Genomic DNA, 15,173 nt, shown 5'->3' with positions numbered 1-15,173 from the left:
CAAATAGGGGCAACGACATTTAATGAACCTAATTAGATTCTCAAACTGAATGTGAGCTACAGAGAGAGTTGGGCAATTGGTAGAAGAACAGAAGTGGACAGAGACTAGCTCAGTCCCAAAGTGTAAGGCTAAAACGGATTCATAGACGAGGCTAAAAAGGCACAACAAAACAATTCATTCTCCCAAACTGCCTTGGATTCTGCATAGCATTCCAATTTATTTGTGTAGCTGAGATAGCCTACAGTTTTCTTCCAGGCCTGGTCACAGGGCTAAAAATGCCCATTTTCCTTTTTAGCCTTATTATATAGGTAATTTGAGTCAATGATTTTTCTTGCAATCAAAGGAGCCTGATGCAGAATGATCTTATTTGATTTGATTCTCCCAACAACCTTTTTGAATGGATACTAGCATTTTAACAAGACTGCCAAACTCTGGCTTTTCTCCTTTTAATCCTAAATACTATTATAAGAGAATTCTTTCAAAATAAGAATTATGTCACACTTCTCAAATGCTTCCAGTGATTTCTCACTACCTATAGGATAAAAGGGCAAAGATCCAATCCAGTCTCATCTCTTATTCTTCTCTACTTCCAAACATCCTATCATATTCTAGCTACTCTACCCTGAAGATACTGAAGCCCTTTCACAGCTGTGTCTTTGCTCATGTTCCCTTTGCTTTGTTTCCCTAGTTTATATGAAACCTAATCAGGTCCAGATATTTTCTTTTTGCCCTTCCAGATCTGTTCCTTCTCTATTCTTTTCCTGCCCTACGTGTAGGGAAACTGACCTGTGTGTACTACATCAATTGGCTACCTTACTTTCTGGCTTTTGATTGGTTTTGGCTAAATGGAAGGCAGGAGAAGAGCTGAGTCAAGATTATTCCCGTGGCTGTCTCTTGTCTACTGCTAAAGGCTGGCTGTGCTTGTTTCCTGTTGGGACCCTCTCTTACAGTTGTAACTTTGTATGGATTCCTCTCTTATAGTTGTATCACTGTATAGTTTCCAGTAACAATTGCCACTACTTGAGGCCAAGAGATAATAAAGACTTCCTGCTGTGGCTAACCCTGGGTGCTACAGTATCTCCTTATTGGCCTCCCTAAATATTATCTACAGTTTTGTAAACATTCTTTTTGTTAAACTCTCCTTAACTGTCCAGTGTAAGTATTATCTGTTTTCTGCTATAATATATCACCTGAAAATTTGTGTTTCTCATCACTCTCATGAACATTAGGGGGTCTTTACAGCATGTTGATATTTAAGATTTTTCAAAAGCATGTCTTAGACTTTTGTACATAATTATTAACAAGGATGTATCTCACCTGTTCATAGACTTTGAACCTTCCAAAGGATAGTATAAAAGAGCAATCATAGTTAGAACAGCTTCCATGGTGTTTGTAAGGGTTCTGGTGCAGCAATACCATGTGAACCAAGAGCACAACTGGCAAAAAAACTAAGAACAATTATGAGTGAACATGTATGAAGCAGGAAGTGGAAAAGCTTGGTATGTATTATCTTCTATGGAAAATAGCAAGCCAACCTAAGTGTTGAAAAGCAAATCAAAGGGTAAATGGCATTAAAAGTAAGGAGGCATGCCCGAACATTGGTTTGAGGATGTTACATCTATATTTGTTAATGTTAAGAAGTTGATACTTTCAGGTGCATTTTTATGGCACTGCATTTGTTTTACACAGCATTTTCCATTAGTAAAAGATATAAAACACAGATTCTTTGATGGCAGATTTTACAAAGGATTGAAATTCATAACTAAGGTTTCCCAAATCAGTATTCCTCAAACTGTCTTATAGTACTGACACAAGTATTTTGGCTGTTTTTTTAAGTCAGCTTTGTTTGGAATGTCACCCTGTTTCTTAATGAGAAGACAAAACAGGAGAGAGAAAAACATGACAGAAGACATTATTAAATTTTAATGTTAATAGACTAAATAAATTAACCAGCTTTTGGAAGAACATGCAAACAGAGTCCACAAAACAGATGTCTTAAAAGAAACTTATTAGTTGAGGTAAGGGTGTTAAACATGTTTTACTAGCTTCCTGTCTTTTGAAATACAGCCTTTAAAAAATGTTCCCAATTATCATGGAGTAAAGATTTTTCCAAGAACCTAGTGCTGCATCTTTGGAGGAAGGTTTTCAAGCCATCATGACCTCAGCGTACCATTTTATGTTGGGTCTTTCAGCAAGATACGTAAAATATAAGCACAAAATAAAGAGACTGACTCTCTGAATCAGTTAGCAAGAACTTGATCACTAAACCAATTTTTCTTTCTTTTTAAATGCAAAAGAATACTTGAAGGAATATGTCCTTTCTCCAATTTATTAATGAGTTATAGTCCAGAAAAGTGTTGGCAAATTGGTTACTTGGAATTTGGAATGTATTTTCCAATAGAAACAATTTTAAGAAGGTAGTAAGATTTCTTGTTTTTCTTTTTGAGTTGGAGTCTCACTCTGTTGCCCAGACTGGAGTGCAGTGGCCGCTCCCGGCCACCGCAGCCTTGACCTGCTGGGCTCCGGCGATCCTTCCGCCTCAGCCTTCCAAGTAGCTGGAACTACAGGAGCGTGCTACCATGCCCGGCTAATTTTTGATTTATTGTAGAGATGAGGTCTTGCCAAGTTGCCCAGGGTAGTAAGAGTTCTAAGCTGGCTCATTTAAGCTCATTCAGTTAAGAGCCAAGTAAAGTAACAATAGTACTAACAGAATCCGATCCCTCATCAGGACTAAATGGGAAAATCCAAGGTTTGAACAGGAGGTGTCAGGAATCTATCTTCCAACCTTTAAATAAGCCAGATAACAAAAGATAATCGTTTACAGAACACTCTTTCCTTATATAAGTTCAGCTATTTCAAATATTCCAGCCAGAGGTGCAAGAGTTTCAATGCAAGGAGATTTCTCAGGAAGTCCCTCATGTAGCGAGAAGAAAAGAACAAGGGTTGTAAATAGCTGAGGTGCTTTGTGAGGCAGGCAGTCATTTAGAAATCTCCCTAGTGAATTCTATGGAAAGTGAGGCAAGGACAGTTTTGAGGAAAGAAGGGACTTCCAAAGGCTGTCTCAGGGTTTAGCCTTTTGAGGATTATCAGTGGCTTCCACTGCCCAGGGCTTAATCAGAAGGCGATAAGGCATGTGCCACTTACATTTTACTGTTCTTAATTATGGAAATACCTCTGTACAGCTGTACGACCTCTTCTAAAACTGCCTTGGGAATCAGTGTTTCTACATGGTTTATGCTGATAGGAATGAAATAACTGGCATACAGTTTAAAAAGTGTTCAGGACTTACCACCCATCTTGCCACTTCCTGGTTTCCTAGTTGCTTCATTAATGAGTAAAGCCTTATGTCTGCTGCAGCAGACAGAAGTGCTTGGGCAAGTCTAGGAATCCAAATCTTCATCAGTTAAAAAGAAGAAGAGGATGTTAAAAATATCTATTGATTCATACTGAATTGTCATAAAATTCAACAAGCATATCCAATTATCAACTAAAAGCCATTCTTAGTACAAAAACAATGTATCATTCTATTCTTCTGCAAAAATACATCTCTTTTTCTACAAACTTACATTAATTTCTAATGAAAATACCCAAGGTAGTTTTACCATTCTCATTCTTATTCTCTTTGTAATACACACACACACACACACACACACACACACACACTCACTCTCTCTCTCTCTCTCTCTCACACACTTTTACACTCACTCACTCGCGTGCTCTCTCTCTCTCTCTCTCTCTCTCTCTCATAGCCAACCATTTCATTGGGTCAAGATCCTATTTTAAAAGGGTCCTATTTTAAAAGGATTTAAAAGGATTAGTGACAATAGGTTTCTTTAAAAAAAAATCAAACATTACTAAGTAATGTATCAGTTCATTCAGTCTTAATTTTCTGAGGCCGGTACTATTTATAGATAAGGAAACTGAGGCACAGAGAGGTTAAGTAATTTTCACAAGGTTGCACAGCTAGTCATTCATTGTGGAAGCCAGGATTCAAAACCCAGGTCTGCTCGACACCAAATCAGTGCTTTTAACTACTATCCTGTGCTTTTAACTACTGCTACACTGCTTCTCTGTCATGTAATATAGATAACACTTTTTTTTTTTTGAGTCAGAGTCTCACTCTGTCACCCAGGCTGGAGTGCAGTGGCTGACTCATGGCCACTCCAGCGTTGACCTGCTGGGCTCAGATGATCCTTCCACCTTAGTCTCCCAAAGAGCTGGAACTACAGGCACACGCAACCACACCTGGCTAACTTTTTAATATATCGTAGAGACAAGGTCTCACCAAGTTGCCCAGGCTGGTCTCAAAACCCTGGGCTCAGGCAATTCTCTCGCCTTGGCCTCCCAAAGTGCTGGGGTTAAGGCTTGAGCCACGGCACTCAGCCACTTTTTTTTTTTTAAACACAAGTATTCTATTATAGAATCATGGTATTCAGATAACATTAAAGAGTAAGCTTAAGAGTAAAATGAAAAGAAATTAAAGACTAAATGCTAATGCTACGTATTAGTGTTTCTGAGAGTTTAAAAATGTCATAATTATCACTAACAAGGCCGGGCGCAGTGGCTCACGCCTATATTATTTATTGTAATAAATCAAAAAATTGGGCGGGCATGGTGGTGTGCACCTGTAGTTCCAGCTACTTGGAAGGCTGAGGTGGAAGGATCACCTGATCCCAGCAAGTAGAGGTTGTGGTGGCTGTGATCATGACACTACACTCCAGCCTGGGCGACAGAGTGAGACTCCAATTAAAAAAAAAAATATCACTAATAATGTAACACTTGCTGGTTGAGCACAATTTGATCGTAGTTTGTTCAGAAGATGTGTTTATAGCCGGTGCGGTGGCTCATGACTATAATTCTAGCACTTTGGGAGGCAGAGGCAAGAGGATTGTCTGAGTCCAGGGGTTGGAGACCAGCCTGGGCAACTTGGTGAGACCTTATCTTTACAATAAGAAAAAAAAAAGTCAGCCGGGTTCGGTGGCTCAGCCTGTAATCCTGCGCCTTTGGGAGGCTGAGGTGAGTGGATTGCCTGAGCCCGTGGGTTCGAGACCTGCCTGGGCAGCGAGACCTCATCTTTACAATAAATCAAAAAATCAGCCAGGCGTGGTAGCGCGCGCCTGTAATTCCGGCTACAGGCGGAAGGCTGAGGTGGAAGGATCGCCGGAGCCCAGCAGGTCGAGGCTGCGGTGACCGGGAGCGGCTACTGCACTCCAGTCTGGGCGACAGAATGAGACTCCAACTCAAAAAAAAAGTCAACCAGGCATGGTGTTGCATGCCTTTGGTTTCAGCTACTTGGAAGGCTGAGACAGAAGGATGGCCTGAGCCTAGCAGGTCGAGGCAGCTGTGAGCATGCCGTTGCACTCCAGCCTGGGCGACAGTGAGATTCCTACTCAAAAAAGAAAAGAAAAAAGATGTGTTTCTAAAAATTTATATGTGAATTTGTACTTTTGGTTTTTTTTCTTTTTGAGTTGGACTCTCTCTGTTGCCCAGGTTAGAGTGCAGTGGGACACTTACGGTCACCACAGCCTCAACCTGCTGAGTTCAGGCAATCCTCCCACCTCAGTCTTCCAAGTATTTGGAACTACAGGGATGTGCCCCCATACCTGGCTAATTTTTGGTTTATTGTAGAGGCAAGGTCTCGCCAACTTGCCCAGGCTGGTCTCGAACCCTTAGGCTCAGGCACTCCTCTTGGCTCAGCCTCCCAAAGTGTTGGGATTACAGGCAAGAGTCACCGCTCCTGGTCTTGTATTTTTGTTGAGCCATACTTTATTTATTCTTATTTTTTTGAGTCGGAGTCTCACTCCGTCACTCAGGATGGAGTGCAGTGGCACGCTCATGGCCACTGCAGCCTCGACTTGCTGGGCTCAGGCAATCTTTCCACCTCTGCCTTCCAAGTAGCTGGAACTACAGGCATGTGCCACCATGCCCAGCTAATTTTTTGACTTATTGTAGAGATGACATCTTGCCAAGTTGCTCAAGCTGGTCTCGAACCTGTGGGCTTAGGCAATCCTCTCAATTCGGCCTCCCAAAGTGCTGGGATTATAGGCGTGAGCCACCATGCCAGGCCAAATCATACTTTATTAACTTTGGATTATAATTAGAACTGCTTTACTTTCACTTGTCAGTGACTTCTAATAATTTAGCTTTAGGATCTTTTTCTTTGTTAATGATAGGTAAATAAATGCTTAAATCTGAAAGTTAAAGATACACTGTACTACTTAATTCCATTTAAACAGTGCCCTATAAAATACAATAAAAGGCACTTAAGTACGTACCTTCTGTTTACTCTGCATAGGGAGCTATAAGCTTCATCCTCACTTTTCAGGCCCCCCTGAAAGCAGTTCATATAAAAAATCAATTTAGCTCTGAACTTAATATAAGCCAACAGTGTGAGGTAGCTACTAAATGGCTAAGAGTCCTTTTGCTGAGAGATGCACAAGTTTTATGACATTAATGGTCTATATTTATATAGACTTTATTTTGAATTAGTTACCAGCCTTCTTTAATACTGTGTTCAGTTCGAGGCACTACATTTTAAGACAGATATTAATAAGTTACAAATTGTCTAGAGGACACTGTCTATGATTATGAAGTTAAGAACTGCAGATGTTTAGCCTGGACAAATAAAACTTTTGAATGGTGTTCATACAGAAATCTTGAATTTAAAAGAAAGTAGATTTTAGCTCAGCAAAAGAATAAATGGAGTTCTGAACTCCCAATCATTAGCAGTCTCTCCAGACTTTTAAGATATCATAATTTTCCAGATTGTAGTAAGGACTAGACAAGAATTAAATAACAGTTGCATATAGCTTCTGGAAAATAAAAAGTAGTGGAGTGAGGTTAAGAGAAGAAGAAACATGCCAGAGGTAGCTTGAGCATAAGGCCTGTGTTGGCAGCTTCCCATTCTTTAAGCTTCCAACTCTTCACTTAAGCTACAGGAGCTAACCCCTTTGTTGTCCTCTGACTATGCAAAGGCCCTGCTTTTGGTCTCAATTCAGGTCTCCCCTTCTCTGCCTCTTTCCTCTCACATGTTCTAAGCCAGCACAGGCCAACAGAAATATAACACAAGCCACATGTTTAATTTAAATTAAAACATAAAAGCCAAATTAAAAAGTAAAAAAAAAAACCCAAAACACCCAAACAGGTAAAATTAATTTTGTTTAATCCAGTATACTTAAGATATTGTTTCAACATTTAAGCAATATTTAAAAAATAAAAATATATGTACTAGGCCTTTGACATCCTGAACTTATTTTATAATTAGAGTACTTCTCAATTTGGACTAGCCACATTTCAAGTGTTCAACAGCTACCTGTGGCTCTTGGCTACATATTAGACAGTGCAGCTCTAAGCCATCCCTACTTCTGTGCACATACTTTATGTAGTTTATAAAGAAGCTATCTAGAGAGAGCACTGGGCTGTGAGTAATTAGACCTAGGATTTAGCTCTAGTTCTGCTTTAACATGCTGTGACCTTGGTCTATTTACTTAACTTCTCTGACTCCTTCTAGCTTAAAAATTATATAATCTTTTTATTTATTTTTGTGAGTTGGGGTCTCACTCTGTCATCCAGGCTGAAGTGTAGTGGCACAGTCACAGCTCACTGCAGCCTCAACTTCTTGGGCTCAGGTAGTTCTTTGGTGTCAGCCTCCAGACTAGCTGGGACTACGGGTGTGTGCCACCACACCTGGCTAATTTTTTTTTTTTTCCGTAGAGATGAAGTCTCACTATGTTGCCTAAGGCTGGTCTGGAATTCCTGGGCTCAAGCAATTTTCTTGCCTCAGTCTCCCAAAGTGCTGGGAGTATAGGTGTGAGCCATCATGCCCACCTAAAAAAAGGATATACTCTTTTAAAACTAATCTGCATGAGAGTTTAAATAATCACATCCTAATGAATCTTTACCTGGTGAAGCTCCACGTAGGACAGAGGTTTTTTGGGGAGTTGGGAGAATAGAGGGTCTGGGGAGGTTTCCTTTGTATCACAAATTGGCCTGGTAGGTCAGCCACAGATTGAAGGCAATGGATAGGTCTTGGAGGAATAGGAAATATTTCTATGTTGAAGACCTCTTCATTCATAATCTAACCTGCTTCCTGGGATATAAAATGTCTTTGATGAGATTATATATATTTTCCTATGGTTCCAGACTTTATGGATACCCTGCATATTCTATAAACTAGTGGGTAATTCTGAGAGAAGAAAAGTGAGTTCACAGCTTCTAAATTCTACTGTGTCAATGGGAGAAACTCTGTGATTGTTCTCAATTCTCCTCCCACTTGCTCTTCCTATGCAAAACATCAATTTCACTGGTCTGACTCCCATTTTTAATAATGGAGAATCAAATATTATTGTGCAAAGGAGAGAGTACAATCCTGCCTTAAAACAAATACCCCAGAATCTCAGTGTCTTTCTAGGCTCCACAAAACACTTCATAATTTGGACTTTCTTTGAAATAGTGGGCCACTAGCCTTCCCTAACAGAAAATGTGGAAGGCCCAAACTTCTTAGTCCAACTTGATAGTTTAGACGATCTTGAGAAGGTTGGGCACGGTGGCTCAAGCCTGTAATCCCAGGACTTTGGGAGGCTGAGGCAAGAGGATTACCTGAGTCCAGGAGTTCGAGATCAGCCTAGGCAACTTGGCGAGACCTCTCCTCTACAATAAATCAAAAGATTAGCTGGGTGTGGTAGTGCGCACCTGTAGTTCCAGCTGCTTGGAAGGCTGAGGCGGAAGGATGGCCAGAGCACAGTAGGTCGAGGCTGCGGTAACCGTGAGCATGCCATTGCACTCCAGCCTGGGTGACACGGTGAAACTACCACTCAAAAAACAAAACACACACACACACAAAAATCTTGCAAGTGAGGCTCTTTGTAACCTCTCCCAGCAAAGGACCCCAGTAATTCATGATCTAAGAATTATAATCCTACTTATTATTGATGCCCAGTTAATACATTAGCACAATTTATATGTATCATTATATTTCTGTGAAATTAGTTTTTTTAAAGTTGTAATTTCAACACTAAATCCTTAGTTGGTTTAAAAGTATTTAGTTTTCATAAGCTCATATAATATGGCCTTCCAGTCACAAGTTAAAAAAACAAAACACAGCTTAAGTTCGGTGGCTCACACCTGTAATCCCAGCACTTTGGGAGGCCAAGACATGAAGACTGCTTGTGGCCAGGAGTTCAAGACCAACCTGGGCAATATAGCAAAGACTCTTCCTCTAAAAATAAAATAAAAAACAAAACACAATATTGCTTTCAAGTGATTCTTTTCAGAAGGAAGTTTGCTTCTAAAGTTGAAATAATATTTAATAAAGCCATTTTGCACATCCTAACAGGATTCTACACAGCAGGACATTTTCATGTTCGGTCTTGTGTTTTAGCATATTTTAAAGAGTTAAACCTCACAGTATGTGTTTAGTACCTCAGACTTCCCAAATATGGCTAGACTTTAGCAATAGTAGCCTTTTAAAAACAAATTTCATGCTACCAATATCATTTAGTTAATATACATTAACTTCTGAAGGAGAAAAGGAATAAATCGACTTTTAACAACTATTTTGGTTACCTTTATTTAAACTTACCAGCAACTGAACACTGTCTTTCCCCAAAAGATGCAGAATCTTGTAAATGCTTGCAAAGATTAAGGGGTAAGTGTAACCTCTCAATCTTTCTGTCCATTCCCAGGTCAAATAACCATAATTAGTAAGATTAAGGACTAACTGTCAAATAACATTGAAGCCAGCCTATTTACTTTTTTTTGAGACAGGAGTGTTACTATGTTGCCCAGGCTGGTCTTAAACTCCTGGGCTCAAGCAATCCTCTCTCCCCAGCCTCCCGAGTAGCTGGGATTATAGGCATGCACCACCATACCCGGCAAAGTCTGTTTTCACCGTCAAATGTGAAACAATATTTTATTTTACTTTTGACAATGAAGTTTTAAAACACAGAATTTTATTTTATACTGGATATTTGCATTAAAAATTCAATAGGACAACTGAATTCTTAACTTCTTCAAGGCAGTAATGTGTTTTTTCCTTCCTCTGTAGCTTCCAAATACTTAGTACTGTGGGAATATATGCTAGTTAAAGACTAACATCAAAGAAAGATATAGAAGAAAATTAGTATAAAATAATGGCATACTTTGATGGATTAAAATTATTTGGAGAAAATTGAAAATATATATAGTAGTTCCCCCTTAAACAAGGTTTCATTTTCTGTGGTTTCAGTTGCCCTTGGTAAACTGCTGTCTGAAAATATTAAGATATTTTGAGAGACAGAGGGAAAGAGGGAGGGAAGGAGAGAGAAAGTAGCAATATTCACATAATTTTTATACAGTATATTGTTAAAAATTTTCTACTTTTTCCATTCCCTTGCTAAGAGATGATGTGGCTATGTGCTCTCTGAGCTATGGCCAGGCCATGTTTTCTTAAGCTTTGGTCCCTTCACTTGGGGAGGTGAACCCCTTCTTTCTCTCTCTCCAATTTACTTTCTAAATAAACTATATTTTCTAATCTAAATACAAAACAAAAATTTTCTATTTTATTATTGTTCCTTATCTCTTACTGGGCTAATTTATAAATTAACCTTTATTACAGGCATGTATGTACAGGGGAAAACACAGGGTTTGGTACTTATCTGGGATTTCAGGGGTATCTGGGATACTATCTGGGATTTCAGGAATCCATTGGAGGTCTTGGAACCCCTTGCAGATAGGGGGACTGCTGTAATAGATGCTCAAAACAAATCCTAAGATGAATACATGTTCATAGTCTGGAAAAGAAACTACAAAGGATATTTGAAAACCATGTGATGTGCAACTTCAAGAGACTGCCAGTATTCATCTGGAACAAAGCTCGTCTGCACTAAAAAGCAGTTAAATATTCGTAAAGCTACGGTAAACAAGACCAGATAAATGTTTTCTCCAAGAAGATCTGAAAAACAAAACAGGTAATTGTGGCACAAAGGTCAGGCAGTTCCACCTGCAGAAGTTAAAACCTGCTGCTCTGGTTGGCTCCTTGGCTCAGGTTCTGCTAAGGCACAGTGGTCACCTGACCTCTGGCCCCTCCACACCACTCTCAGAGCACATGGGAAAGTTATACAAAGTCCAGGGCCTCACCACTGGGTGATCACCACTCCTTTAGTTTAACCAACTTTTCTTACAACTTACTGTATAAAGAGACTATTAAGGTAAATATTGAAAAAGGAACTGGGTTAACTAAGGCCTTAGGCTCATTACTGCATGTTTATCTAATAAAAGAAAGTAGCGAATAAATTATTTAGGACACAATTCTTTGTATGTACCACACAGTGATATACAAGAGAGGACCCCCAAAATACAGAGTTTATAAAAATTGTGTATTCTTATTTGTTTACACTCACCTTCAAAGTACTCTCTGTTTGATGCTATACACCTATCAAAGCGCTTCTTCCATTGCTCAGAACAGTTTTTGAACTCATCAATTTGGATGCCTTTTAGGGCTTCTGCTGTTTTTTGTTTCACTTTTTCCACATGGGCAAAACTTTTCCCTTTGAGGGCTTTCATCCAGGGAAACAAAAAAATGTTGCTGGGGTGAGATCGGTGAATAGGGAGGGTGGGACATGGGGGCCATGCTGTTTTTGGTCAAAAACTGCTGAACACTCAGCGCGGTGCAACGTCATGGTGGAGAAACCGGTCACCTTTCTGCCACACACACACACAAAATCACTGGAGCCAAACGCAGCCTTTCACAACAACGCTAATGCCGATGGGTTCCTAGAACACGTACTCAGCAGAGGAAGCCTGTACAAGGAGCCTGCCCTCCAAAAGATAACTTCAGTTTTTTAGGGGTCCTCCCTTGTATAAAATGGTCCTTAGTACATTTTAAAATATCCCTTATTGATGCTTACTATGTGCCAGGCACTGTGACAATTCATGTCTCTCCCTCTCAAAACAATGCTATGGGGTGCTAATAGCCCCATTTTACCTATGAGGAAACCGAGGCTCAGAAATTAAACTGCTGCCGGACACGGTGGCTCAGCCTGTAATGCCGCGCCTTGGGAGGCTGAGGTGAGTGGACTGCCTGAGCCCACGGGTTCGAGACCTGCCTGGGCAACTTGGCGAGACCTCATCTCTGCAATAAATAAAAAAATTAGCCGGGTGTGGTAGTGCGCGCCTGTAGTTCCAGCTCCTTGGAAGGCTGAGGCTGCGGTGGCCGGGAGCGGCCACTGCACTCCAGTAAACAATGGTAAATGTCTAAATAGGTTTCAGACCCAGGTCTGTCTACTGACTCCAAAGTCCTCTTCTTAGCTACAAGTGGACAGCCCTTAGGCTGAATACAGAGTTTTGTTTTGTTTTTTTAAGTCGGAGTCTCACTCTGACGCACAGGCTGGAGTGCAGTGGCACGCTGCTCACGGCCACCGCAGGCTCTACCTGCTGGGCTCAGGCGATTCTTCGGCCTCAGCCTTCCAAGCGGCTGGAACCACAGGCGTGCGCCACCACGCCCGGCTAACAGAGTACTTTTTAAACATTGATTTTAGGTGCCAAGATTTAAAAATCAGAATTTACATAAAAACCTGTATTTCCAGAATTTCAAAACTCTTAACATCCAGCAACACAGAGCTCAACTGGCAACAACCGGTTGCTGGTAGTGAAATGGGGGGTGCTCCTTTCACATGGGGAAAAGCTCTCCAGACCGCGCCCCTCACTCACCCCCGCGGCGTCCTGCGCTCTTCTCCTGGGTGCTGAGGTACAAGGTAGACTTTCTCTTTCGCAGCTTAATCTCGCCAGAGCGGTTCTGGAGGCCGCGTAAGCCAAGACGGCCATCGCTGCCCTCGCGCTCCATTCCGTACCAGCCCAAAGGTGCGCTGCCGATCCCCGTCCGCTACTCGACTGGGGCGGAAGGACGCTGCGGCAGCGCGCGCTGCTAGTTCACCCACTAAGTTTGGCCTTTGCGAGCAGCCGTCGCGCGCAGGCGCAGAAGTAGCCCGGAAAGCGTTATTTCCTCGCTCTCGCAAACTCCGCGAGGTGGTCGCCGCCGTCCAAAGCTCCTGGGCTGGTCTTCGTCTCTACGCTTTGCCACGGGCTCGCCTACGCTTTCTCTTCTGCATTTCCGAACCGCGGGATTGCCGCTCGCTTTTGGCTTTGTGTTCTCTGTGCTCCGGGACCCGGACACTGCCGGAAGGAGCCGAGCTGTCCTCTGCGGGCGGCAGCGGGAGGCGGGATTAGGACCTCGGAGCGGCCTGGGAGTATTAACGGTGGTAAAGGTAAAAAAAAAAAAACGTAAATGTGGGTGGAACATTTCCCCGTTTTGATGACCTGACAGAAAATGCATGTGGAACGGGGTAGGCAGAGTCGGGATGATTTAGCCTGTTGTACAGATGTAGGAAATAAGGCTCACATGGTTCCTGTGTTTTTTTTTTTTTTTTTTTTTTTAACAAAGTCATTGAACCAGATCAAGGTTGGTGAAGTCATTTACCTGATCAGTCATAGCGTCCAGAAAAAACAGGGTTCTTTTCTTGCCCCGTTTAGTTTAAATTACATTCCAAGGATATTAAGGGCACGCTAGTTTCTTGTACCGGTTCTGCTACTAATGACCTTTATGCATTTGGGTGCTAGTTTAAGAGGCCGTAAAGTGTTGGTATCCTTAAGGAAACATGTAAATCCTTCACTGTGCTTATCTCACTCACAAACGTCTAGACTTAGTTTCTCCAGAGATTAAGGTGTTGGCAAAGAGTATTGCTTTCTGGAAAGTACTAAGGTCTTAACTCCTCAATTGTTAAAAGCAAAACCAGCCAAATCTCTACTTACATTTTTGTCAAAAATAGATGGCAAGTGTATATTTAATATCTATTTGTACTTACTAAGGTAGCAAAGGGAACTCATAAAACCTTTTAGCCTATTTTCTAAAATTGTTATTTTTATCGTACAGATTGTTAGAGAAGCATGGATAGTACGAAAGGAAAAATTAAGTTTCTCTCCCTGCCTTTCTCCTGCTTCCAGATCAGAGTCTTTGGAGGCGATCCCTTTAGACTTAGTTTGGCTGCTTCTTTTTAGTAGTTGATTTTATGGTATGACATTAAAGGCATAAAGAGTATGCCTTGTCCTCCCCTCGTTTTTGCCATTTTCTGAATTATCCATTTAAAACCATTGAGAACAATCTGCAATAGAAAATGACTTAGCCTTGTCTTATACCATCCCAACCCTCATTTCCCATACTCCCTATGTTTCTATTTCTATATTAGTAATATAAAAATATTGTTCACTTCAGTGCATAGTGATATGACATCTTTTAAAGGACATTTACTGAGTTATGGCTTTGCTTCCCATTTTCTTTGTACACAGATGTGAAGAGATTTCCTGGATGTGGAGTGTGACTTTCCGAAACCACCCTTACCTTGTGCTGTGTTTGTTATCAAGATGTTTGGGAGATTGACTCTTCCACAACTGCTTTTTGCTACTTTCCTTGGAATTGCTGGAGGAATCTATATTTATCAACCAATATTTGAACAGTATTCCAGAGATCAGAAGGGAATAAAAGAAGAGTTGAAATTGGCACAGGAAACAGAAAAGAAAAGTTAATACTACATGGAGTTGAACTGTAATGATTGATTAAAATTCCACTGAAATTATGCATAACTATAAATAATCTACCAAAAACTTAGATTTATTTTAAACTAAATAAGTCATGAATAGTGATTTTAAGTGATTTTTTTAAACTAGTACTGTTAATGTTTACTGTACTTTTTATGTCATTTTATGTTTTTTCACCAGGATAGATTAGTAATCTCTTCTTAAACAAATATGAATATTTTAGGAATATTTTATTTTCTAGTCAGGGTTTTTTTTTTTAGAATGCAGCATATGCAGTGTCATAAGGTTACAGTCTAGGTGTGTATAAAGTAATTGGGAATGGTATTTACGGTAGTGTTTGTAGATAAGTGAACCAAAGTAGACTACCTCGGGCAGAAAGCCCCTCAATTAGCCTACATTTAGTCTGGTTTACCCCTTTGTGCTCAGAGACATTGCGTGGATCACCTACCAGCAAACCGACCACACTATTTTATGAAATAGTGAACAACAAATCACTTAATACTAAATAGTATAGTGTTGGAACCAGTTATTTTATTGTAATATTTGTTTTATAATGGAATTTTGGACATTGAGGAACTTATTTATGAGACAAAATCAAAATTTTA

At 40.5% G+C, this 15,173-nt stretch overlaps 2 protein-coding genes across 3 annotated transcripts in view; one reads left to right on the top strand and one right to left on the bottom strand.

Annotated features, from left to right (window-relative positions):
* PIGB (phosphatidylinositol glycan anchor biosynthesis class B) overlaps positions 1 to 12,821 on the bottom strand; it is a 38,956-nt gene extending 26,135 nt beyond the window's left edge. Inside the window, exons 1-5 of one of the 2 annotated variants that reach the window (XM_021715772.1) lie at positions 12,688 to 12,821; positions 10,795 to 10,930; positions 9,581 to 9,671; positions 3,290 to 3,394; positions 1,318 to 1,448 (exon numbers count right to left, since the gene is read on the bottom strand). In XM_021715772.1, coding sequence (XP_021571447.1) covers positions 1,318 to 1,448; positions 3,290 to 3,394; positions 9,581 to 9,671; positions 10,795 to 10,930; positions 12,688 to 12,820 — 596 coding nt within the window. In that variant the 5' untranslated portion in view covers position 12,821. Of the gene's footprint in view, positions 1 to 1,317; positions 1,449 to 3,289; positions 3,395 to 9,580; positions 9,702 to 10,794; positions 10,931 to 12,687 lie in introns of both variants that reach the window. The other variant, XM_008064527.1, reaches the window with a different exon arrangement.
* A 234-nt stretch (positions 12,822 to 13,055) lies between these two features.
* PIGBOS1 (PIGB opposite strand 1) lies at positions 13,056 to 14,606 on the top strand. The gene is made up of 2 exons (XM_021715774.1): positions 13,056 to 13,241; positions 14,320 to 14,606. The coding sequence occupies exon 2, from the start codon at positions 14,395 to 14,397 to the stop codon at positions 14,554 to 14,556; it is 162 nt and encodes a 53-aa protein (XP_021571449.1). The 5' UTR covers positions 13,056 to 13,241; positions 14,320 to 14,394; the 3' UTR covers positions 14,557 to 14,606.
* Positions 14,607 to 15,173: the final 567 nt, after the last annotated feature.

This window comes from Carlito syrichta, unplaced genomic scaffold, assembly GCF_000164805.1.
Source record: "Carlito syrichta isolate Samal-C Ts95f unplaced genomic scaffold, Tarsius_syrichta-2.0.1 Scaffold307639, whole genome shotgun sequence".
NCBI lineage: Eukaryota > Metazoa > Chordata > Mammalia > Primates > Tarsiidae > Carlito > Carlito syrichta.
This window is presented reverse-complemented; position numbering and strand designations above follow the sequence as displayed.